At 43.0% G+C, this 27,627-nt stretch overlaps 1 protein-coding gene across 4 annotated transcripts in view; it reads right to left on the minus strand.

Annotated features, from left to right (window-relative positions):
- LOC137429354 (protein PALS2-like) overlaps positions 1-27,627 on the minus strand; it is a 729,474-nt gene that overhangs the window by 291,326 nt on the left and 410,521 nt on the right. For 2 of the 4 annotated variants that reach the window (XM_078779704.1, XM_078779705.1), the window contains exon 6: positions 9,115-9,211. In XM_078779704.1, the coding sequence (XP_078635830.1) occupies positions 9,115-9,211 (97 nt within the window). Of the gene's footprint in view, positions 1-9,105; positions 9,212-27,627 lie in introns of all 4 variants that reach the window. The other 2 variants (XM_078779703.1, XM_078779702.1) reach the window with 2 other exon arrangements.

The raw sequence follows: 27,627 nt of genomic DNA on the forward strand, positions 1-27,627 counted from the left end.
CCAGGAATACCTCTGGCTACGGCTTCCCCTTCGCTCCCACCTCTTGTTCATATGTGTGTTGTACCGTCCACCAAACAGTGATGACTCCATCTACATCTCGCTGTCTGAGAATATGGACCAACTTCTATCTACCCATCCCAACTCTCTCTTCCTCATATGTGGTGATTTCAACTGTCATCATGCCAGTTGGCTGGGTGTGGGTACCTCTCTCACCAGCCATGGCTCCTCAGCAAAGGACTTCTGCGACTCACTGGGACTGACACAATCTGTCAATTTCCCGACCCGGATCTCAGTCAACGGAACATCTTCTCTTCTGGACTTGGTTATGACTAACTTCCCTGAAAATGTCTGCTGCTCTTCTTCTGCTCCGATCGGATCATCTGATCATGTCCTTGTTAAAGTGGACATCTCTCTGACCATCCTCAGGGAGCCTGCTCAGCGTCGACGAGTTTGGCATTTCACTCAGGCCAACTGGCACGGTCTTCAAGCAGCAATCAATCATCTGGACTGGTCTCCCATCTCTACCACCTCTGACATCAACTCATCCTGGGAATTCTTCCAAAGTAAATTGCTCTCTCTCATGCACAGATTTATCCCATCTCGTCTTCAGTTGTCATACCCTTCCTCCCGTCCATGGTACACGGAATCTTGTGGTGAGGCTGTTGCCCAGAAACAACTTGCCTTCGTCTCCTGGAAAGCAAATCCAACGGAAGGAAATCTCATTTCCTTTCACAAAGCCCGAAACAAGTGTGTATCCACCCTCAGGAGAGCCAGGAAACAATATCTCTCCGTTCTCAAGACCGAACTCTCTTATCTGTCTCCCTCTTCCAAATCCTGGTGGCGTCTGGTCAAATCCGTTTCTGGTGTTTGTTCCCCCTCCATACCCTCCCTTACCTCAAACGGCTACACAGCTGACTCCGCACGTGAAAAAGCTGAATGCCTCAACTCTGTGTTTGCCTCTAAATCTTGTGTCCCAAACCCATCCCTCTCTGTACCCACCATACCCAGTCGTACCCTGCTGCTCCTGGACTCCGTGTCCTTTCCTCCTGACAAGGTGGAAAAGTTTTTGTCAACCCTCGACTCTGATTCTGCAACTGGACCCGACGGCATCAGCCCACGGGTCCTAAAATCCTGCTCTGCTGCTCTATCTCACCCTCTCTCTGTTCTCTTCACCCTCTCTTTTGCTCAAGGTCAACTGCCATCTGCTTGGAAATCAGCCAACATCACCGCTTTGCACAAAAAAGGTGCAAAAACAGATCCTAGCAACTACAGACCAATCAGCCTTCTCCCAATTATCAGCAAAGTCATGGAATCCATCATTGCTTCGGATATGAAATCTTTCCTCTTCTCCAATGGCTTGATCTCTGATCATCAATTTGGTTTCAGACCAGGTCACTCTACTCTGGACATGCTGCTTCTGCTGTCTCAACAATGGATGGAGGTCCTCAATGCCAAACAGGAAATTAGAGCTGTCTCCCTCGACATATCACGTGCCTTCGACACGGTCTGGCACCCCGCTCTGCTCACCAAACTCTCCTCCTTTGGTATCCATGGAAATCTCCACGCATGGCTGGCGGACTTCCTCTCTAGTCGTCAACGTGTGGCCCTGAATGGGTTTCTCTCATCTCCTCTTCCTGTTCAGGCTGGAGTTCCCCAAGGCAGTGTTCTGGGCCCCGTGCTTTTTCTGGTCTTCATCAATGATCTATCTGACTCTCTCGAAAATCCTCTCTATCTCTTTGCTGATGACTCCACTCTCTGCCGCTCCATCCCTCTTCCCTCAGATCGGCAGTCTGCTGCCTCCTCACTCTCTGAAGACCTGGACAAAATCACAGACTGGTCAAACAAGTGGAACATGTCTTTCAATCCTGACAAATCTCACACTCTTACTATGTCTCTCCGAAAAGATCGACTGGACAACCCTCCCATCTACTTTCTCAACAATCCTCTCCAAGAAGTTCTGTCGCTCAAGATTTTGGGTCTCACTATCTGCCATGATCTTTCTTGGGAAAACCACATTTCCAAGCTGGCCTCCAAAGCCAGTCGCCGACTGGGCATCCTCCGTCGTGCGAAGTCCTTCCTCGGCACACCTGAGCTCCTCACCACATACAAGGCTTTCATCCGCAGCTCAATGGAATACTGTTCTCCCCTATGGGCCGGTGCTCCTGCCTCACACCTAGCTCGGCTTCACGCTGTTGAAACCAAAGCTTTCAGAATTATTGGAATCTCCCGTGATGAAGCTATCTCTGAGGGCCTTTCACTCACTCACCGCAGGCAGGTAGGTGGTCTTTCTGTCTTCTACCGACTCCTCTCCGGCCTTGCACCCCCAGCTCTCTCTGTGCTCTGTCCCCCAAATATTCCTACAGGTCGCACAAGATCTGCCAGCAACCCTCTGATGGTTAAACTGCCGAAATCTCGGCTCTCTGCTCACCTTCACTCTTTCATTCCTCTTTTCTCCCGCCTCTGGAACAAACTCCCTCACTCCCTTCAATCCCACTCCTCCCTCCAGGTCTTTAAAACAGCTGTTCACCACCATCTCTTATCTTCCCCCATCCAAAACCTTGATCTTTTCTACCCCCGCTAATTCACCCCAGATCCACCTTGTTTGAAATTCCAACTTCTTTCCTGGAAGTCCTGGCAGTGTCCATATGTTTTATACCTCTCCCACCGCCCCCTTCCCATGCCCCCCCCCCCAAAGCCCTCGCCCTCTCTCAGATCTCTCGATGTCTCCATGTCTCTCGGTCCCTGCTCTCAAATGTTGTGTTTGTGTCCTTCCCCCTCTCCCCATCTTGTCTACCGCTCCCGATGTTATATGTTTTATGTGTCGGTTTGTCTTTCTGTGTGATTAATGTTCGCTCTTTCACGAGCCTCGATCTTGTATACAAAAAAAAAAATAAAAAAATAAAAATAAATGCTTAGGCACTATATAGAGCAATTTTAAAAACACAAAAAAACCCAATTTTTTTCAAAATATGCAAAAAAAAATTGAACCAAAACATTCTGTGAAACTGACTGATGAACCTCTGAAAGTTTGACGACAGATCGGTTCTGCCATCTCTGAGAAGAAAGACAGACAGACAGACATCTCTCTAATAGTATAGATAAGAAAATATTATTACAGTTACTTTTTCAAACACTGACTATCTTTTCGCTTCCTTTTTCACACATGCCAATGGATAAAAGAAGGAATGAAAAACAATTCAATATTTAAATTGACCACTCTGTTGAAAAATAAATAAATCAAGGGTTGGGGTAGGAGGGTGGAAAAACCCCCTGGGCGGTCCTCTCGAGAAAAGCACAACGGAAACAGATTCACATCCATAGGGAGGAGGAAATTCCTCCTTATGAAATGCCTGCTGAGTGCGGTGAGAAAGCAAACGCCATTGTTGTGACGTCGCTGGTACCCATAGTACCCCTGGAAGTGACGGTACTATCCCCAAGCTCAGTGGCCTTGTTTGACTCAACTAGCAGTCCTGTGTTGTGTCTTGTGAGTTGCAAAATCGAAGATTTTAAAAGTATATTGGTTGGTCTTGTGCGTTATTCTGTCTGTCTGTTTGTCTGTCTGTCAATCGCCGACAGGTCACAATTTTTAACCGATGTTCATGAAACATCACCTGATCGTAGAGTTGGTCAAAAGGAAGAAGCCTATTGATGTTGAGGTCAAAAGTCAAAGGTCATCTTGAGGTAAAATTTCTAAAATTGTCATTTTCATTCGATTGATTTGAAAATTGAAAAGCATTTGCAAATTGAGTCACTAAATTGGGAACCCAACTATTTTTGAGGTTGAAAGGTCAAAGGTCAACTCAAGATCAAACTTCCAAAATCATCCATTTTAATCTGAAAAATCATCAATTTTAATCCTATTTACTTAAGAGTTAAACATCAATTACAAAGTGCATCACTGAATTGGTAAACCAACTATTTTTGAGGTCAAAAGGTCAACTCAAGATCAAACTTCTAACATCAATTTTCATCTGAAAAAATCAACAATTTTCATCCTATTAACTTGAAAATTAAACAGCAATTATATAGTGCATCACTGAATTTAGAAACCAACTATTTTGGAGGTCAAAAGGTCAACTCAAGGTCAAACTTCTAATATCAATTTTTATCTGAAAAATCATCTATTTTAATCCGATTGACACAAGCTTTGATTAAGATCGTCAATTTTAATCTTAATGAAATGGACGATTTGATGTATCCATGGCAACCTTTTTGGGGGGAGGGGTGGATTTTGCAATACAGTGCTCTGCATGATGTCTTCTTGTTTATTTGTCTGCATGTCCATGTCTGAGATGTATGTGTGACAGCTTCCAGCTTGAGCCATAGACACTGTTAAAAATAAATCATCTAAAAAATATCTTGTATCCAATTCGTTTTGATGATTCAACACAATGTAAGAGCTCAACATGGGGGCATTTACCTAAGAGGTGTAATTTCTTATTTTAAATTATTATGTTTTGTTGTTTTTCCAGTTTTAGTTTATTTCATGCTTCAAGTTCACATACAAACAAAATTGACATATAACAAAACAATATATGACATAAAACTTCATAATAACAGTTCATTTTGCAAATTATAATTGTTCTAAGACTGGCATACGAGTTGTAGATAAGAAACATGGAGGAACCTAATTAAAAAGCAATGCTTGTAGAAAATAGACTCCTCAGGAATGGTAATGAGTATAGCACCATGTCATTATACATTTGAACAAATTAATAAGAAATCACAAATCATATAACAACAAAAAGAGAAAAAAAGAAAGAGAAGAAGAAAAGAAAAGGACAGACATATCTAGAAAATGGAGCCTAAGTAAGAATAAAAGAGTTAATTCGAGTTAATTAAGTTTCTCGAGTAAATTCAACAATGTGCTTCGTTTTCTGCTGTGGTGGAAGGGAGAGTGGAAGGGCAAATGCAAATACCTATGGTAATTGCATATAGATGACAATCATCAGGATTGAGCATTGTTGCAGAATGCTTTTCAGCATCGGCAATTGGTAACAATCTAATGCTTCACGAAAAACATTCCAATTGACTATCACTACAATCTTTGAGAATGTCAAGGCCACACTCAGCACGGTGAAATGCTGAACGTATCGCATGCAGGATGTAGCACATGTACCTTCCACCATTCAACAACAACAACAACATGCATTTTAAAAGGCCATTTTCCCTGCTAGAGCAGGGGTTAGCCTTGCGGTCCCCATGACAATCTTCTCCATTTTGCCCGATTTTCTGCATCTCTCCTTGTTAACCCCCTTGCCCGCATTTCTTCTTCCACCATCTTTAGCCAAGTCTTTCTCGGTCTTCCCCGTCCTCTGCTTCCTTCTACATTCATTTCCATCACTCTTCTCAACCAGTCACTTTCATCCTTCCTCAACACATGACCAAACCATCTCAACCTGTTCCTCTTCACAGCATCAATCACAGGCTCTATTCCCATCATCTTTCGCAATTCATCATTTGTCTTCCTCTCTCTCAACGATACTCCGCACATCCGTCGAACCATTCGCATTTCCACCCTTTCCAACCTTCGTTGCTGCTCTACATTCATTACCCATGTCTCGCTCCCATAAATCATAACACTTCTCACACATGCAGCATACACCTTTCCCTTCAGCTTCAACGACACTCCCCTCATCATCAGCACGCCACTCAGTTCCCGAAACTTCTTCCATGCACATCTCACTCGAGCAACCGTTGCCGAGTCTGATCCACCTTCTCCATTCAGCATGTCTCCGAGGTAGCAAAATGTTTTCACACCTTCCAGCTTCACGCCGTCTCCAAGATCCAACTCAACATCTCCTCCATCTGCAGCTCCCTCTGTGCACACCTTACACTTGAATGTAGCTGCCACACTGGTTGATGACCCTCTCAGACCACTACATTTTTGATGAACCCACTCAGCGCACATTGTACATTGAATGGAGTTCACTCCGACACCCTTCCTACACACAGCACAGGGCCACTTCCCAGTTCTTTCCACCTCACCACATGCTTTACCACTTGCCATCACCTTCGTCTTTCCGATATTCACCTTCAGACCTTTTGTCTCCATACATTCCTTCCACGTGTTCATCTTTTCCTTCAGTCCATCCATACTTTCCACAATCAACACCAGATCATCTGCATACAACTCCCACGGTAAACCCTCCTTTACGTTCTGAGCCAGCACCTCCATCACAGCTACAAATAGTAGTGGACTTAGTACCGACCCCTGATGCACTCCCACCTTCACCTCAAACTCACCACTGTTCCCGTCCTTCGTCCTTACAGCTGTGCGCGCTCTTTTGTACATTGCCATCACTACTCTGATCAACCATTCCTCCACTCCTAACTTCCTCAATGCCCATGTCAATACTTTGCGTGGTACCCTATCGAATGCTTTCTCCAGATCAACAAACCCAAGAAACAACTTCTTCCTCTTCTCCATGTACTTCTCCTGCAACTGCCTCACAATGAAAAGTGCGTCTGTCGTTCCTCTTCCTGGCATGAATCCAAACTGCATTTCGTCGATCTTCACTTTCTTCCTTATCCTCCTCTCCAACACCCTTTCCAAGACTTTCATTCCATGCTCCAATAACTTTATCGCTCGGTACGAGCCACACTCCAGAGGGTCACCTTTCCCCTTGTATAGAGGGACGAGGGTACTCAGTTCCAAATCCACTGGAATGCGGCCTTCTTTCACCACCAGATTACAGATCTCTGTCATTCTCTTCACACCCCAACTTCCTGCTGCCTTCAACATATCTCCCACAACTCCCGTTGGCCCTCCCGCTTTTCTACTCTTCATTGCTTTTATCGCTTCCTCAACTTCCTTCTCAGTTATCTTCTCTGCCGGTCCTAAAACTGGGTTACTCTCTATGTTGCCATCCCATTCATTCTCTGTATTCAACAGCATTTCCATATATCTTTTCCATCTTCCTTTAATTCCATCTGGGTCGACAACGATTTGTCCCACTTCATCCTTCAAGCAACTCACCCCCATCACATCACACCTCTCTTTCGCTATCTGCTTTGCAATCCTGAATACCGCTCTCTGACCCTCTTCCGAATCCAAGCGTTCTCCGAACATTTTCCTACATGCCTCCTGCGCCTTTGCTACCTCTTTCTTTGCAGCCTTCCTGGCTGCCTTATAACTTTCATGCTCTGCTGTTTCTGCTCCCGTACCATTCGCCTTCTGCCACTCCTTGAACTTCTTCCTCTTCACGTCGATCCTCTTTCCAACTTCATCATCCCACCACCATGTTTCCGAGTGCCTCGGTGGTCCTTTTGTCCATCCACATACCTCACCAACGGCTCCCAACAGACTAGCTTTCATTGACATCCAACCACTTTCAAGCTCAACCACATCATCCTCGACCCTACTCAGCCTCTCTTTTAATGCCTCCCTTACTGTCACCTCTTTCAACCTCCACACCTTCATTCTCGGTTGGTACTTCACCCGCCGAGCTCTCCTCGCACCTTTCACCCTTACGTCGCAGACAACCAAGTGGTGCTGTGAAACAGCCTCCTCCCACGGGATCACCTTTGTGTCCCGGAGGTGCCCCCTATCTCGCCTACGCACCATCAGGTAGTCAACGGTTGTCGTCGACCCACCTGACGTGTATGTAACAAGCTTATTATCCTCTTTCTGGAACTGAGTATTACAAATCAACAAATCAGCTCCAGCAAACTCCAAAATCATTTCACCTTCTCCATTTCTCACACCATATCCATAACCCCCATGAACTCCGTCAAAACCGTCCATACTCCTTCCCACATGTCCATTTAGGTCTCCTCCTACCACAACAACTTCCTCATCTTTCACGTTTTCCATCAGCTTCTCTATCGCACACCAGAACTTGTCCTTTTCTTCATCGCTTCGACCAACCTGCGGAGCATATCCCGAGATGACGTTCACCAAGAGCTTTCCAATCATCATTTTCACCATCATCAACCTATCACTCACTCTAGTCACACTCACCACACTGTCTACAAACTCCTCAGAAAACAGGACACCAACACCATTCACGCCCTCCAGGCACCCTTGCCACACAAACTTGTATTTCTGTCCCTGCCTACCCTTCACCATTCTCACACCACTTCCCTTCCATCTCGTCTCTTGCACACAACATATGTCTACTCTTCTTCTGACCAATACTTCCACCACTTCTCCTGATCTCCCTGTCATTGTCCCTACATTCCATGTCCCAAACCTCAGAAACCGATCTCCACTTCGGGCTGTACCCTGCCCATATGTAGTTGTAATTGTAACCTTCCACCATTCAACGCAAGTTGAAAACCAATACCATGCTTTCTGATCTGATGATTAAATCTGAAGCTGATCTGGGTTCTCACGCAAACTATCACTTTTATAATCCACCCAAGTGGAGTGGAAAGCTCCCGTCTCCTTGCAATGCGAGTTCTTGATGGATGTAATCTGTTCTTTTAAAGCAAGTTTTGCGGCAAAACCAAAATGATCGATTCCAATGTTTGGTTTTGATAACCCTCAGAATTATTTGGAGCTTTTTGTTCGTAAGAAAAAGTGACATGAGAATATTAAAGAAAGGTGAAAACAGAAGATAAGAAAGAGGTTGCAAAAGATCAAGAAGATAATGTGATCTCAACATCACAAGAAAAATCAAGATTCAAGACGTGTACTGGCTCTTTTTAAGCCGATTAAACCAAAATCTAAACAAAGGAAAATCGAACATTCATTCAATTGGTCAGGGCTGTGCGTAACTTTCATTCGGCCTGCGTTGGCCAGCTTTGGGAAAGTATCTGAAAAGAATCAGAGCCAGCACGAGTTTCCAGCCAATGCAGGTAGGTTATATTCAATAACCCTTGAATATATGGAAACAATATTCAGGAAGGCCCGGGTTGAGTGGTGCATGGACACGAGGCATAATTGATCAGCATGAGGGGGGAAATTTGAAAAACAAATAATTTTTCTTTGATTGGATGTTAAACCAATGCACGGGTATAAAAGGAAAGCATCAGCGGAAAATGTGCCTTGAATTAAAAATAAAATGTGCCTTGAATTAATAAGGAAACTATGTACAAGAAGGGGGATGAGAGTGGTGGTGGTTCAGAATAGTTACACAGAAAAACAAAGCAGGGGCTCACCTTTGGAACTACAGTCAAAGTCAGATCGGACGTAGGCCTTACGCTTCTCTTCAAGGGTCTGACTTGGCACCAGCCCTACTCTCCCCCCTCCCTGCACATTGCAGGCCTACAGGGCAACACAGACCACAATCAAATCCATATCACGCATCAGCGGAGTCCTCTCAGGTGTTAAAAATTGCAGTTGCGGTGTCCAACAAACACATCACAAACCAGTGTCACACTTGACTTTTTTGTACTGCATCCAAGGCCCATGGAGGATGTAGTATATATATTTTTGCTTGACAGAAAAATCACAACTATTGCAACACAGTGAAGAAATTATTGCCGCAAAGTAGGACTAAGCAGCCCGTCGATCATCACAGGTATTTTTGTTTTTTCAACATGATCTGATCTGATCTCCCATTGGAACAGAAGCGATAAAAAGCCTCAGTGGGTAGTTATAAATAACGAAAGCATTTAGTTATAAATTGTTATAAATTACAAGCTATATCAGTTATCTTACTATAATTCACCAAATGTCCATCCGTCTGTCTGTCCGTCCGTCCGTCCATTCCCAGGTACCGCAAAAACGGCTGAACCGATCGCAACGAAATTTTGGGTGGGTAATCCTGGGACCCCCTGGAGTGAAATAGACTGTATTGTTTTTCCAATTTCAGCTTTGGTCTCCAGAATTTTCAGGTTTGGACTCCCGCATAACGTTATTTTCCTGGGTGCCGCACAAACGGCTGAACCGATCGCAACGATACACCTCCATGCCCGTGGGATTCCCACGGGTGACCCCACTAGTAGTTATAAATCAACGATAAAACTAGGCATTTATACACTAACACAGAGGGAATTATGCAATTGGCCTTGCAAAAGGTACCATGGTATTTTTGGCATCTACAAACAAGTCAAAACCAAAAGTTGACTTATAAGGTTGGTGTTGCACATCCTAATATGTGATCCACAAATAATTTGTTGGGTTGGTTTACAAACATCCCTTATCTTCCCATTTATCCCTGAAACAAGAAAAACTTTAAAACCCTTTCTAAATGTATTAAATTTTTGTTTGCACTTATGTATCTGCTGAGCAATTGCAAAACCAAAACGGCTCGAATACGCAAACATGCCCGGTGACCAACTGTGTACATATTCCTTCAACACACGTTTGTATTAAACAGAAAACTAAACTCCACTTAGTGTTTAAATTTCGACTACTTCTATGAACAACATAATAACGTTATTTGTTGGCAATTAAAAAATATATTATTTCAGAATATTATCTGAGAAGGTTAGATATGTTAAAGCATCAAAGTCATCAAATATTGGAATGGCAAAAAAAAACGTTGTAAAGGAAAGACAATGTGTTAAGTCAACACTAAAAATGTTTTAGAAAATTGCCTTAACCCCGGAAGGCCAAATATGGGATGACAAGGTAATATTTCCATGTGATCATCTTTATAATTTCACAAAATGACAAGAATTCGTGCGTTCATGAATGGAGTCAAACAAATCGGTGCACCTCGAAGACTCATTATACGTACATGACATTGGGGCCCGTGTTGATTGTACTAAAAATTACAATGTCCCATCTTGGGAAACATTCCACTTAGCAATAATATTGTTTCGAAATTTTTTTTAATGGGAAAGAGCAATCACAGATTGGATACCTCACCAGGATTCGTTTTGTGTGGTGTTTGTGTGCGTAGCGTTGCAGATGATGCTTTGACGACATAAGGTTATGTTCATACAGCAGAAAAATAGACCTTGTCCGTATTTTTTGTGAAGATTCATGTTGCAATTGTAGGCCTTATCAGACACATCAGGTGCTGAGACATCCCCATTTCTTTAAGCATAAGCCACATCAATTTTATTGATTAACACAATCGAAGGCTTCTCACCCCTCAGCCCAAATTGGGCTGAGGGGTATTGTCGTCACGGGCGTCTGTCAACTTTTGGTTTCCGTCAATTTCAAGAACGGCTTGTCCGATTAAATCCATTTTTGCAGTGTGTGTTGGGGTTGAGTAGAGGAAGGTTCCTTTCGAAAATGGGCGCGCTGCGATTTTCAATATGGCCGCCACGGCAGCCATCCGTCAACTTTTGGTTTCCGTCAATTTCGAGCAGAACGGCTTGTCCGATTAAATCCATTTTTGCAGTGTGGGTTGGTGTTGAGTAGAGGAAGGTTCCTTTCGAAAATGGGCGCGTTGCGATTTTCAATATGGCCGCCACGGCAGCCATCTTGAAATTGGTTTCCATCAATTTCGAGCAGAATGGCTTGTCCGATTAAATCCATTTTTGCAGTGTGTGTTGGGGTTGATTAGAAGAAGGTTCCTTTCGAAAATGGGCGCGCTGCGATTTTCAATATGGCCGCCACGGCAGCCATCTTGAAATTGGTTTCCGTCAATTTCGAGCAGAATGGCTTGTCCGATTAAATCCATTTTTGCAGTGTGTGTTGGGGTTGAGTAGAGGAAGGTTCCTTTCGAAAAGGGGTGCGCTGCGATTTTCAATATGGCCGCCACGGTAGCCAGCCGGGCGTCCATCAACTTTTGGTTTCCGTAAATTTCGAGCAGAACGTCTTGTCCGATTAAATCCATGTTTGCAGTGTGTGTTGCGGTTGGGTAGAGGCAGGTCCTTTTCGAAAATGGGCGCGCTGCGATTTTCAATATGGCCGCCACGGTAGCCATCTTGAAATTGGTTTCCGTCAATTTCGAGCAGAACGGCTTGTCCGATTAAATCCATTTTTGCAGTGTGTGTTGGGGTTGAGTAGAGGAAGGTTAATGGGCATGCTGCGATTTTCAATATGGCCGCCATGGCAGGCATTCGAAATTGGTTTCTGTCAATTTCAAGCAGAACGGCTTGTCCGATTAAATCCATTTTTGCAGTGTGTGTTGGGGTTGAGTAGAGGAAGGTTCCTTTTGAAAATGGGCGTGCTGCGATTTTCAATATGACCGCCACTGCAGCCATCTTGAAATTGGTTTCCACCATGCATGGGCTGAGGGGTTATGCCCGCTTTGCGGTGCTATTTATATGTAATCTATAAAACAGAGATACACCGATAGCTTCCTTTGATATTCCTTTTTCAATGATTCACCTCAGGTTTACGATTTGATTTCTCATACCTCTTCCTCTTCTCATGCATTCTTCTCCTTTTCTCATATCATTCTACGAGTTGATTTTTTATACCTCTTCTTCTGCTGAAACTACATATCGTCACCTTCGTGCCATTCGTGCTCAAGTCGAAAAAAGCGTTTACGACATATTCACAAAAAACTTTTTTTTTTCAGTCATCTGGATCAGTACTGAATTTAAATTCTGTTAAGTGAAGAAAACCTAGAAAACCTAGAAAACCTAGATTGCATGCAATTATTGTAGAGAAGCATGTAACTAAGCTAAATTTATAAACAGATTATAAATCACCGTGAGCAATTTTGGCTTGGGCAAATCACCGTGAGCAATTTTGGCTAGGGCAATTATGGCACGGAGAAGTGCTCGAGACAATATTGCTTACGGTTCTACCTAAATGCTGACGACCCTTTGGAACGAATAATCAAGAAATTAATTTTTATGATACATTGACTTTGTATCATTTTTATGATACATTGACTTTGTTTTCATTTAATCCCTGGTGTTGGGCTAGCGGCTAGGGTGCCGGCTTAGGATACCTAGGATCCTGGGTTCGAATCTCGGTCGATCGCCGAATTAATGCCAGGGGGGTTGACTCAGCCTGTCATCCTTCCGAGGTCGGCTAATTGAGTACCAGTTCACTGGTAATTCCCTGTTTGTCGTTGAAGGCGGCAAAAAGGGTTGGCGTCAGGAAGGGCATCCGGCCGTAAAACATTGCTTCAAAAAGGGGACCAAAAAAACAACAACTACCACGGTCCCCGAAAAGGCCAACCCCCGCTTTGCGGGGAAAAATGGCCTCTAAACGGTGGTATTGACTTTGTTTTCATTTATACACTAGTTTTTTTTAGGTCACCTCCTTCCGGAGATAGGTCACTAATAATGCCGGTCTCGATGTCCGTCCGTCCGTCCCCACTTTTTTCAACTAGGGTTATAGAGATGGGTTAGGGTTCGTTGAATTTAATGGGAGGAGTCATTATTTCGGTGATATATGATGAGCGGAAATGGCACGGAGGTGAACAAACACATTTTTTTTTTTTGGTGAAAAAAACGTGTATAGACATTCTATTATGAATTGACAGTAACTAGACACAATAACCAATCACTGGATAACAAAATGTCATTTTCGATCAAATTCGACTTGAGCAAGAATGGCACGAAGGTAACGATATATATATATATACACACTACATTGCCAAAAGTATGCAGACACCACTTCTAACTAGAGAATTTGGCTGTTTCAGTCACACCCATTTCTGACAGGTATATATAATCAAGCACACAGCCATGAAATCTCCATAGACAAACATTGGCGGTAGAATGGGCCGTACTGAAGAGCTCAGTGACTTTCAACGTGGCACCGTAATAGGATGCCACCTTTCCAACAAGTCAGTTCATCAAATTTCTGCCCTGCTAGAGCTGCCCCGGTCAACTGTAAGTGCTGTTATTGTGAAGTAAAAACGTCTAGGAGCAACAACAGCTCAGCCGTGAAGTGGTCGGCCACATGAGCTCATAGAACGGGACCGCCGAGTGCTGAAGCACGTACCGCGTAAAAATCGTCTGTCCTCGGTTGCAACACTTAATACCGAGTTCCAAACTGCCTTTGGAAGCAACGTCAGCACAACAACTGTTCGTTGGGAGCTTCATGAAATGGGTTTCCATGGCCGAGCAGCCGCACACAAGCCTAAGATCACCATGAGCAATGTCAAGCGTCAGCTGGAGTGGTGTGAATCTCGCCACCATTGGACTCTGGAGCAGTGGAAATGTGTTCTCTGGAGTGATGAATCACGCTTCACAATCTGGCAGTCCAACAGGCGAATCTGGGTTTGGTGGATGCCAGGAGAACGCTACCTAGCCGAATGCATAGTGCCAACTGTAAAGTTTGGTGGAGAAGGAATAATGGTCTGGGCTGTTTTTCATGGTTCGGGCTAGGCCCCTTAGTTCCAGTGAAGGGGAATCTTAACGCTACAGCATACAATGATATTCTAGATGATTGTGTGCTTCCAACTTTGTGGCAACAATTTGGGGAAGGCCCTTTCCTGTTTCAGCATGACAATGGCTTTGTGCACAAAGCGAGGTCCATACAGAAATGTTTTATTGAGATCGGTGTGGAAGAACGTTACTGACCTGCACAGAGCCCTGACCTCACCCCCATCGAACACATTTGGGATGAATTGGAATGCTGACTGCGAGCCAGGCCTAATCGCCCAACATCAGTGCCCGACCTCACTAATGCTCTTGTGGCTGAATGAAAGCAAATTCCCACAGCAATGTTCCAACATCGGGTGGAAAGCCTTCCCAGAAGAGTGGAGGCTGTTATAGCAGCAAAAGGGGGAACAAATTCCATATTAATGCCCATGAATTTGGAATGAGATGTTCGACGAGAACATATGGGTGGGATGTTCGGGTGTCCCCATACTTTTGGCCATGTAGTGTATATATATATATATGAAGATGACAAAAGAAGCAGTCGTCCGTCGACAGCACGAACGGATGAAAACACTCGCTCAAGTCTGCACTGTCGTCCAAACAAACGGACGTTTAACCATTCGAGTAATCGCGTTCGTGACCAACGACGCTGATTGCATTCTTCGACATGGAAAGAATGGTTCACGCAGAATTTCTTCCCAAAGGTGCTGCCGTTAACGTGGCTTTCTACATGGAAGTTATGAAACGTTTGCAAGATGCAGTCAAACGGAAAAGACCAGAAAAGTGGAGGAATAGGTGGCTCCTCCATCACATCAACGCGCCCTGCCACATGGCGCTTTCTATCCTCCGATTTTTGATGGCAAAAAACATTCCTGTCGTCCCGCATCGAGCTTCGTCACCCGACTTGGCACCGTTCCTCAAATTGAAAGAAAAATGATAGGGAAGCGATTTGAAATGATTTAGGATATCAAATCCAACACAACAGATGTTCTGAATGTGATTAACAAAGAGGACTTCCAGAAATATTTCCCACAGTGGCAGGAACGGTGGATCAAGTGTGTATATGTGGAAGGGGAGTACCTCGAAGTGGATTAATGATGGAAGTATTTAATTTTTAATAAAACGATTTTATTTTAACATAGACAGCTATAATAAATACTCGCCTAGAGTTCACAAAGGACAAAACAAGATCTTTAACATCAGCCAAATAATGCTGACAGATGGGACCAAACTTTGATGCCTCCCTCACCCTACCTGTGAAACATCAGGATGACAGTTTATACCTGGGTCGACATTCAAGCCAAGGTGAGACAATCTTAGAGCTGAACACTCTTCAAGGCGAGTGCACATACTGTGAATCCATCCTATCCGCCCTTTACATTCAATACTTATTGATCATTTTGAAATGCTTCCACCTGTCTTGCACAATAATGTTTTTGGGAAGCAGGGATTGCTATTGAAAGGTAGTTTCACTGTATTTAGCACCTTCACTTTTTCGGTGAACAAAGCATGTTACATTCGGTCAATTCGGTCAATAATCAATCTGTTGCAACATTGAGGAAGTCCATCCAGGGGTTTAAAAAAAACAAACCCAAAACAATTAACCTTTCACAAGACTCAGATGGGAATGTGAAATTTGATAATGAAGTACTTTAATTCCGTGGATATGGTCTGAAAATGTACCATGGGAGAGAGAAATTTGCTCAAGCCAACGCAAACAGATGGCCGTGATCTTTTGCTTTTTGCTTTGGGTTTTTTTTTAACAGTTTCTTTTCTTTTTTTTTGAAGGACACAAAACCGAGATGGTGTCAGCACAGCATTCAGTGGAATTATAAAAGACGAATCCATACTGTTCAGGATTAAACTCGAGCACCGACAGATAAATCAGTGAGAACATGAGCACCACAAGTAAGTCATCGTCATTGATTTTCATCAATTATTATAAAAGAAAATAAAACCTGTGTTGTAGGGTATTTCAAAGGCAAGCAGGTATTTAAAAAAAAAAACTTCAACAATCATTTTGTGCACTGCACATGACTGCCAGTATATATATATATATATATATATATATATATATATATATATATATATATATATATATATATATATATATATATATATATACTGAAACGCAAAAGAAACTTACCACCTTTGAAACCTTTAAATATCAACAATAACACTGCGTGTAGTAAATGTGTGAACTTATTTGTGGACAATAGTGTCCTCACTGTCAGACAAAACGGTCACGGATTGTCACTTGAACCTTCAATGGTCACTTCATAGCACAGCTGTTGAACAGCCGTTTTGACTGTCAGTGATTAGCCAAGAGGTACGGGATGATTTTAATGAGCTGCACGTGATGTCTTGATATTGGCTTTAAAAAGGCCAGTGCAAAATGGGCATTTTGACCGAAAAATTTGACCATTTTGACCAACTTCAAAAAGACCGAAAACACAAAAGAAACTTACCACCTTTGAAACCTTTAAATATCAACAATAACACTGCGTATAGTAAATGTGTGAACTTATTTGTGGACAATAGTGTCCTCACTGTCAGACAAAACGGTCACGGATGGTCACTTGAACCTTCAATGGTCACTTCATAGCACAGCTGTTGAACAGCCGTTTTGACTGTCAGTGATTAGCCAAGGGGTACGGGATGATTTTAATGAGCTGCACGTGATGTCTTGATATTGGCTTTAAAAAGGCCACTGCAAAATGGGCATTTCAATCAACATGCCACGATTGTCAAGGGATCAACGGCAGCGTGCCCTGGGCATGCTGCAAGGTGGACTGAGCTACCGTGAGGTGGCACGTCGCCTTGGCTGTTCACACCAGACGATATCGGCCCTGGTGGACAGAGACACCCTCCACAACTCTGCAGATGACAGACCTCGATCAGGGAGGCCAAGAGTCACCACTGCAAGGCAGGACAGGCAGATGGTCTGAAGTCACCTGCGGGATCGATTCCGTCCAGCATCCCGCACTGCGGCAGAAACTCCGGGGCGTGCAAACCCACGGATCTCCAATGATACTGCACGAAGACGACTGCATGACTATGGTCTGACTGCCAGAAGACCATACAGAGGCCCCGTGATGACGGCTGCCCATCGCCGCAACCGTCAGAGATGGTGCCAGCAGCATCAGCGGTGGACCTTGGCGCAGTGGAACGAGGTCGCTTTCAGCGATGAGTCAAGGTTCTATGTGGACAGTCCTGATGGGCGTGAGCCGTGAGTGTGTCTGGAGAAGAACTGGCGAGCGATATGCCGATTGTTGCGTGCGTCAAGCCAACAGGTGGGGTGGCCCAAGTGTGATGGTGTGGGCAGCCATATCAGGCCGGTACAGGACGCCACTGGTGGTTGTGGATGGGAATCTTAACGCCCAGCGGTATGTGGATAACATCCTGCGACCTCATCTGCTGCCATTCCTGCTAGACCACCCAGAACTGAGAACCTTTCAGCATGACAACGCTCGTCCCCATGCTGCTCGCTTTACCACTGCATTTCTCCAAGGCAAGAACATCAACACCATGCAGTGGCCTGCGCTCTCCCCTGACCTGAATCCCATAGAGCACCTGTGGGATGAGCTTGGGAGACGCGTAGTTGGCAGGGCCAGGACACGGGCAGAGCTGCTTCAGACATTGAGGACTGAGTGGGACAGAATCCAGCAGCAATCCATCCAAAGACTGGTAGGCAGTATACGCCGATGATGCACTGCCTGTATCCAAAACAATGGTGGCCATACACGCTATTGAAAGGGGACTGACATTGCACCCTGTGCTGTTCTGTACTGTAGAACAAACTGATGAGATGGTGTATCTTGGTCAAAAACTTGACATGTCATCAATAAAATGCCAATGTTTCAATTAGCAATTGTTGGTTTGTTTTATTTTGAACTGTTACAATTTTATTACATTTCAAACAAGTGGTAAATTTCTTTTGCATTTTCGGTCTTTTTGAAGTTGGTCAAAATGGTCAAAATGGTCAAATTTTTGGGTCAAAATGCCCATTTTGCACTGGCCTTTTTAAAGCCAATATCAAGACATCACGTGCAGCTCATTAAAATCATCCCGTACCCCTTGGCTAATCACTGACAGTCAAAACGGCTGTTCAACAGCTGTGCTATGAAGTGACCATTGAAGGTTCAAGTGACCATCCGTGACCGTTTTGTCTGACAGCGAGGACACTATTGTCCACAAATAAGTTCACACATTTACTACACGCAGTGTTATTGTTGATATTTAAAGGTTTCAAAGGTGGTAAGTTTCTTTTGCGTTTCAGTATATATATATATATATATATATATACATATATATATTGTTGCGGTTTTAGAACCCACACTTGTGTAAATAATTACTTGTAAATATCCCATTATTAAAAGGTTAAAGGTTGCACCCCTAGTTAGTCCACAAGCAACACGTAGGCCACCATAGAACTTTAGTTATTTCATTATTATGTGTTTTAGATAAGGCCGTGTTTCCAATAGTTGAATCTGCGTTGCATCAATTAAATAAGAGTAGGTCCCCAATCCAATTCCGGCCATTTTGCCAACCTCTCTCTCCCAGCGACGCCATTACGCGCCTCTGCCAGCAGCAGCCGCCTTAGCGTTTGCTCAAACGACGCCATTAACCATGCGGTCAGGCCCGAGAGAAAAGGGGGCGGAACGCCAAGAACAAGGTGTGGCCTGTCAACCAGCCGTCAAAGGCATGGCCGGTAAGTCCCCACCAGCCAACCAGGGCTGATGTAATATCCCCGACGGGCGTGGCTTTTGTGGAGCGCGGAGTGATCTTGGCGCGCGTTATATAAGCGCGAGCGCAAAGCCCTTTCATGGACTGCTTTTTATGGGACTGCGCAGAAGAACTTCTTGTAACGGGACTGATCCAGGAGCACACATTTGCGAAGGACTCATACGGTGGTGCTCGCATTGAAAGGACATACGGCAGCGCTCGCATTGAAAGGACTTGCATAAGAGAACCTTGGAGAGGGTGTGTTTGGCACAGCCATACCTTTATTACGTACAAAGCATCCCAGTCCCCCCGCTCGCGTTGAACGGCACGCAGAGCTGCCTGCCGGGTTTCGCCCGTGGGACCGGAGCCTGGACCCCATCGCCTGGACCATCTACCTGGACCTTCCACCCTACCAGCTACAATCCCCGTGTGAGTGTGTATGTTTGTCTGGGGTCATAAGTTAAGACTGTATTAAGACTGCCCTGTGTCCTGTTTCTTCCTCTTCCTTCCCTGTACGTTCTTTCGTTTCCTCTTTCCTCCTATATATTTGTAATAAATTACCTTGTTCTTTCTTGGTTTTCCCTAATCCGATCGCGTCCGTACTTTCTTCCATTGGGCGAACGTGGCACGATCGCAACCGCATAGAATTGGGTTTAGTTGCTTGTTAATAGCTCGGATCGCGGATTGCTAACCGCTCGGCATTATCTATCATATCCATGGTTCGAGCGGGAGTTATCCCCTCGTTTCCGGCCGGAGTTGGTACTTAGGTAGTAGTGAATCCCTAGGCATAACAAACCCTATCTAATGCCGTGCCTGGAAGGACGCTATAACCCCCAGGACTAGGGACGGCCAGCTAAAAAGACAAGGGGATTAACCCCCCCCCCCACCCCTCCCTTGATAAGGGGAGAGCCGACCCCCGAGATCCGTAACAATATATATATATATATATATATATATATATATATATATATACGTATATATATATACATACAGTCACGTGAAAAAGTAAGTACACCCCATGTAAAGTTTTGACTTTTTCAACATATTTCAACATACAGCTATTTGATCTTCATTTCAACAACATTGATAGATAAAGGTGATATAATATAACAAATATCATGAAACATTTACATTTTGTAGTCCATTGTATAATTTAAATAAACATAAATGCAAATTTCGCATGTGGAAAAAGTAAGTACACCCTTGGCTCTAATAGGTGGTATTGCCCCCTTTGGCAGAAACAACCTCAAGTAGGCGTTTCTTATAACTGTCTACCAGTCTCTGACATCGACTGGGAGAAATTTTTGCCGACTCCTCCATGAAGAATTCTTTCAGCTGTGCGATGTTTGAGGGGTTTCTTGCATGCACAGCTCGTTTCAAATCCCCTCACAACATCTCGATAGGATTTAGATCTGGGCTTTGACTTGGCCATTCCAGAACCCTCCATTTCTTTCTTTTCAGCCATTCCTTGGTGGATTTACTGGTATGTTTAGGGTCATTGTCATGTTGCAAGGTCCACCTTCGGTTGAGCTTCTACTTTCCAACAGATGGCCTCACATTATCCTCAAGCACCCTCTGGTACAATGAAGAATTCAAAGTGGATTATATGATGGTGAGCTGCCCAGGCCCTGATGCAGCAAAGCTGCCCCAAACCATAATATTTCCACCACCATGCTTTGCAGTTGGTATCAGGTTCTTGTGGTCAAATGCTGTCTTTGGTTTTCGCCAAACATGTCTTCTGGTACTGTGGCCAAATAGCTCTACCTTTGACTCATCTGTCCAGAGCACATTGTTCCAGAAGTGCTGGTCTTTGCCTCGGTGTTCATTGGCAAACTTTAGTCTTGCCCTGATGTTCTTTCTGGACAGCAAAGGTTTCCTCCTGGCACACCTCCCATGTAGATCAAATTTGTGCAGCCTCTTTCTAATGGTGGACTCGTGCACTTTGACATCAACAGTGGCAAGAGCTACCTGTAGGTCCCGTGATGACATTCTGGGGTTCTTAGAGACTTCTTTCAGCATCTTGTGGGCTGAACTTGCTGGGACGGCCTGGCCTGAACAAGTTGGCAGTTGTTTGGAACCTTCTACACTTGTAGGTGATCTTCCGGACAGTAGAATGATTGATTTCAAATTGTTTTGAGATCTTTTTAAATCCCTTCCCAGACCCGTAGGCATCTATGACTTTCTTTCTGAAGGCCTCAGAGAGCTCTTTTGATCTAGGCATAGTGACGCCGCACACTTCAACAACAAAGAGCAAACCAAACTAAATGTCTGAGGTTTAAATAAGACAGGTTCCTCCAAGATCCTCTCTAACGATGTTCTAATCATTTGCACCTGAGCTTGTGCACCTGATTCTAATTTTAGGTATTTGAAGTCGTGATAAATGTAGGGGTGTACTTACTTTTTCCACATGCGAAATTTGCATTTATGTTTATTTAAATTACTAGGGCATGCCCGTACAAAATTATATCCCCCCCCTCTATTTACATGAAATGGTTTGGTCCATTCGCAAAGCCAAAGCGAACGGCTTGCGAGTACGGTGACAATCCCCCCCCTCTATTTACATGAAATGGTTTGGTCCAAAGCGAACAGCTTGCGAGTACGGTGACAATCCCCCCCCTCTATTTACATGAAATGGTTTGGTCCAAAGCGAACGGCTTGCGAGTACGGTGACAATCCCCCCCCTCTATTTACATGAAATGGTTTGGTCCAAAGCGAACGGCTTGCGAGTACGGTGACAATCCCCCCCCCCTCTATTTACATGCAATGGTTTGGTCCAAAGCGAACGGCTTGCGGAGTTTGGTAAAGAAATCGCCATAGCTCGGTAACTACTTGTCCGATTAATATGAAACCTTGAAAAGGCACATCCTCGGGTCCCCAGCAATATACCTGGCAAGTTTCAAGTATATCGGACCGGTAGTTGTCGAGAAACAGCGGTCGCATACACACACACAGACACACACACACACACACACACAGAGATTACTGGAATTATAGATAGATACAACGGACTACAAAATGTAAATGTTTCATGATATTTGTTATATTATATCACCTTTATCTATAAATATTGTTGAAATGAAGATCAAATAGCTGTATGTTGAAATATGTTGAAAAAGTCAAAACTTTACATGGCGTGTACTTACTTTTTCACAAGACTGTATATATATACGTACATCTTGAAAGATTTGTAGCTCAGGATTCATATTGTAAATGATAGCACACTGTGCAGGAAAATAATTCAAAATTATTTATTAATAGCCATGTCCTCTATTATAAACACCACTGGGGGTGTCGTGAAGCAATTCGATTAATGAACAGGATTAAATTATTAAATTGATACATTTAGGAAAATTACATGTCCAGACCAGGAATTGAACCCAAGTTTCCCCCGTATATCAATTTAATTTTTTCTAATCCTGTTCATTAATTTTATTTATTTATTCATCATGGTTTATCGTCTTAGCAAACATATATATATATGTATATATATATATATTATATATATATATACAGACTTGGCATTTAATATGGAATATTTTTTTGTGGGGGTGAACTTACTTTTCAAGCTGTCTTAGAACTAAAAGTTCATTGGAATTATGTTGAAATTATTCTAGATTTTGTTAATGTGACCTTTAAAAGAAACAAAAACCACATTTGACATTTCGAAACAAATAAATTGATCCTTGAAATGGATGTAAACTGATATCGAACTCAATTCATGGACAGTACTGTGTTAAACTTCTGTACGTTTTCCAGAAGTATCTCTTTATTTTGCACATTAGCCAAATTTTTTTTTAACAGAAACAAAAGTTAAATTACGACTGGGATTACGGACAGTAAAATTACAGTTCAGTACTTCGTGTAACCCCCACGAGCATTCAGGAGAGCACGTACACGTTGAGGCATGCTGTTCACGAGATTTGCCAAGGTTTGGACAGGAATCGCTTGCCATGCAGTGACAATAGCCTGCTGCAATTCACGCACAGAGGTCGGCTGCTGGTCCAAGTGGTCGATTTGACGCGTTAATTCTGCCCACAAGTTCTCTTTCGGATTCATATCCGGGGACATGGCAGGCCACTCCATATGCTCTACACCACGGTCAGCAAGAAAGTGTTGGATCATGCGAGCACGATGAGGCCGTGCATTGTCATCTTGGAAGACAAAGATTCCTCGAAAGGCTGCACGAGCAAATAGAAGCAATGTTTCTTCCAGAATGGCCCTGTACTTGAACTGGTTCAGGTTTCCATTCAGAACAACCAGGTCAGTTTTGCCCCCTGCATGAAAAGCAGCCCAAATGGTCACCCCACCACCTCCAGCTTGGACTCTTGGCACTATACAATCTTTGTTGTAGGCTTCATGCACTCTTGACGATAGACCAGAAATCTAGACTCGTCACTGAAGATCACGTGATTCCAGTGTCCTGGCTGCCATTGACGATGCTCTCTGGCCCACTGCAATCGGCGCTGGCGGTGTTGTGTGGTCAGGCGTGGCTTTCTCTGGGGATGCCTGGCACAATAGCCTGCTTGAACCAGTCGTTGGTTGACTAGCCTTCTGGATACAGGCACATTTGTCAGTTGCTGCCACTCAGCCCGAAAGCCAATTAGCTGACTTGGTACGGCCATTGCGGACTAACCGGTGCAGCTGGCGATCATCCCTCCTTGTGGTTCTGCGGGGACGTCCTGGCCTCGGTATTGGAGTAGGGACACCCCTCTGAGCATTTCGTTTCAGGATTTTTGACACCTGACCTTGAGTGATGCCATACTGCCGAGCAATAGCACGCTGTTTCATGCCGTAATTTCGTAAAGCCACCACTCCATGACAAACAGCATTGTCGAGTTGACAGACCATCTCCAGAGGAAGCGGCAATAACTTTTGGAGACGTGCAGCAGTTGTTTTCCACTAATACAGAACGCAACAACCCTTGTATACCCGACTGTGAAGCCATTCATCAAATGCACCTGTCCGTACATTTTGCCACGCCAACTGTGATATAATCCTGTTGTTGACTTCTTGCTGCGACAGACAATCAGTGACATGGTTCTTTTAACAAATAAATCACCAAAGTGTAAAAGAAACTCACCAGATTGATATACTGAGTTAAGAAAGTAAACCCAAGTCAAGAAAAAAAAAAAATTCCATATTAAATGCCAAGTCTGTATGTATGTATATATATATATATATATATATATATATATATATATATATATATATATATATATATATATATATACTGTATATATATATATATATATATATATATATATATATATATATATATATATATGTATATATATATATATATATATATATATATATATATATATATATATATATATATATATATATATACAGTCATCCCTCGCTATATCGCGGTTCACTTTTCGCGGATTCGGTACATCGCGGTTTTTTCTCGCTAGTATATGTAAAATTATATCGCGGATTTTTCGCTATATCGCGGGATTTTGCGGTATAAATGTATTTTTATATACTATTATTTTAAATATTTTTGTGGTAAAATAAGCATTTTCTAGCCTAAAAAATAAAAAAACGTAAAGAAATGAGAAAAATACAGTATTTAAAACATATTACAAGAAATAAAATACTGTACATAGTGTACAGTAGAAGGGTAGACAAAGAGTCGTGCGTATGGAAAACGCCAGTACATTCATCATCGTCATCACCTTCATCGTCATCAGTACTGCACAGCTAATTCATCATCATCTTCATCACGCAAGTTGTAGTATTGAAGAGCCGGGGCTCTTGCTTGATACGGACGAAATGACGGGCAAGACACAAACTCGTCCGAGAAGATATTTATTCTCAAAACCAACTCGGGAACACTGAAAAGCCCATTTATCGGGCTGCATTATAAAGCACAACCAGAAACCGAAAGCCACGCCTCTCAAGCGTGGCGTGCTTCGGTGAATCGGTGGTCACGTGATCAACAGGTGTAGCTGATTATACCCGCGGCACGCTTTAGCGGTCACGTGACCAGCCACTCTCGCGCCGGGAATCCCCGCCGGTGACGTCACCGGCTGGAGCAAGGAGATTCTGATGCTGGTCTTGCTTGGGGAACCCATGGGTAGCTACAGTATCTTCAATGGTGAGTACTCATTAGAATTTTATATGTTGTTAAAATTACGTATGTTTAAGAGTGTAAAAAGTGTTTAAGAGTATAGGAAGTGTTTATAAGAGTATGGGAAAGGTTAATAAGAGTGTGGGGAGTTCATAATGCTTTAAAATATATATAAAATATATATATATATATGGTCGCTACTTCGCGGATTTTCGTTTATCGCGGGGGGTTCTGGAACGTAACCCCCGCGATAAACGAGGGTTCACTGTATATATTATATATATATATATATATATATATATATATATATATATATATATATATTAGGGTGGTGCTCAAAATAATTTTTTTAAAATATTTATTGGGACATGGCTTTATGTTGTTCCTTTTGTTCCAAAATGAAAAGACACCAAATATGAAAGCAATCTGATTTTATTTAGGGGTGCCACATCAGCCTTCAAACTAAAGGTGTCTACAAAACTTTTCTATATATGGATCGAAAGCAAAACCAGAAGTTTGTTTTATGAAAATCCACCCTCCACTCACTTTCTTTGTATTCTAGCAAACACAAGTTACAATAGCTGCACAAATAGCACTATATTGCTATGAAAACTCAAATTCAATGATAACAATCCAAATGTTCAGTTCATAAAATGAAGAGACACCATATCACATAATATTAAAAAACCCAAATATAATGAGAAATGTAACTCCTATTTCTGGGCCTGTTTCACCACTGTTGCCTTCTTGGCATCGGGGTACATCTTCCTGTGAGCAGCAACAACTTGGAGCAGAGCTTGCTTTTGCTCTTCACCCTTTGTAAGGAGCTTATTGTAGTCTTGTATCAATGCGACACCCCTTTCTGCCCTGTCGTTCACCACGACTAAGCCACTGGCGGCTTTCTTTGCTTCCTGAAAGCTGGTTTCTTGCTCCCATGAACCAGGATCCTTATCCATCCAATCAGTTGGGGTCCCTAGGATGCTGAAGAAATGCTTGGTGTGTTTTGTTATGAGGCCAGCGATTGACAGGGCGGTTCCTCGTTTGATAGCTGGTCTCTTTGGAGAGGGGTTTTCACCGTCATTTTTCAATGCTTCAATCATATTGATCTTGCTTTCTTTGTCAATTCTGGTGTCAAAGAATGCAAATGCCACTAGTACTGGGCTCATGTACCACGTGTGGCGGCCAAGTGCCTTCAAGGCTGCCTGAGCCATCTTCTGATTGATTTGTTCAAACTTTTCCAACTTCTTGAAGAGGTTAATGTCATTCAGGGGAGCCTCAATAGCTTGTGGAGCCCGAAACCAAGCCTGTACATACACAAGGCAGACAAAAATGTTGAAGGCTTGAATTCTCTCGCCTCTCGAAGTGTCAAGTGGAACTCTGACCGAAACATGAACACCTGTAGTGAATATAGTGCTTTTGCCATCCATCTGGCTCTGTGCATTGCTCCTGGAGCCATGATCCGGATTCCACGAGGTGGGATTCCTCCCATGTAGATGACAGTCAGTTCTAGGAGTTCACGATAATCATCTCGTGGCTGCTGATCTTTCAAACACACAAGAACGTTTTTGCTTCCAACACAGTGTCTACAGATCCCATTGAAGCCTTCCTCTCTGAGAATTGATCGTGAAGAAACTTCCTGTCCTCGGGGTTGGTGATTATGGCCTCCGAATCTGCATGCCTAAGATCAAACGTCTTCTCCAAGGAGGCCTTGAAGGATGCTTCCTTTTTCTCTTGGGTCGCACCACCCCGCTTTGCACCTTTTTGGAGGCTCCTCCATTCTTCATATAGCCTCTCCAAACGATGGATGCAGTGCTGCTTCGTCGTTGTAGGTAGGTGAGCTTTTTCCCAGAACTTCACAACCTCTTCAATGGTGAGGGTTGCACTCTCCCGGGCAGTGCGATTCTCCTTCTTCAGGTGATGGAAAAACAAGACAAGAGATTGATGCACAGTCGGGAGCTTGGCACCTTTGATGGCATCTCCAGAAGTGGACCCAATGAGATACACATTATCCTGAGCCCGAGTTTTCAATGAAACACTGGTACTAGCACATGCCATATCTGCAAAATAAGCAAGAATGTGGGTAAAATCCTGTTAATTCTTACTCCACAGGGTCACTCTCTACAAAAGAGCCACAGTCAATAAGTTAGGCCTACATATTACACACTAAAAAAGCGTACCCCTGACCCCCGGGAACCTGTACAAAAACATGCATGAAAATTGCCCAGATAGTGATCATAGGAAGTCTCAAAACTGTATGTATAATATATTGTATATATATAATGTATAATGTGTATTTATGTATATTTATTATTTAATGTATATTTACTATATATTTATTTTTAATATTATATTTAATGTATATATATAATTATGTATTTATTTTGTGTATATACAGCCCAAAAAATGGGAATTCCTATTTTGGCATGGGGGAAAATTCATCACTGATGTGGCACCCCTAAATATTATTGGATTCCATTCAAATTTGGTATGGTTTCCTTTGACACAAAAGGAACAAAAATAGACCATGTCCCGGAGAAAATCTGCATTTTGATTTTTTGAAGCCCTCCCTAATATATATATATATATATATATATATATATATATATATATATATATATATATATATATATATATATATATATATATATGTATATATATATATATATATATACACACACACATCCCGGTAT

The sequence above is a fragment of the Myxine glutinosa genome, chromosome 6 (genome assembly GCF_964187855.1).
Source record: "Myxine glutinosa chromosome 6, kmMyxGlut1.1, whole genome shotgun sequence".
Classification (NCBI taxonomy): Eukaryota; Metazoa; Chordata; class Myxini; order Myxiniformes; family Myxinidae; genus Myxine; species Myxine glutinosa.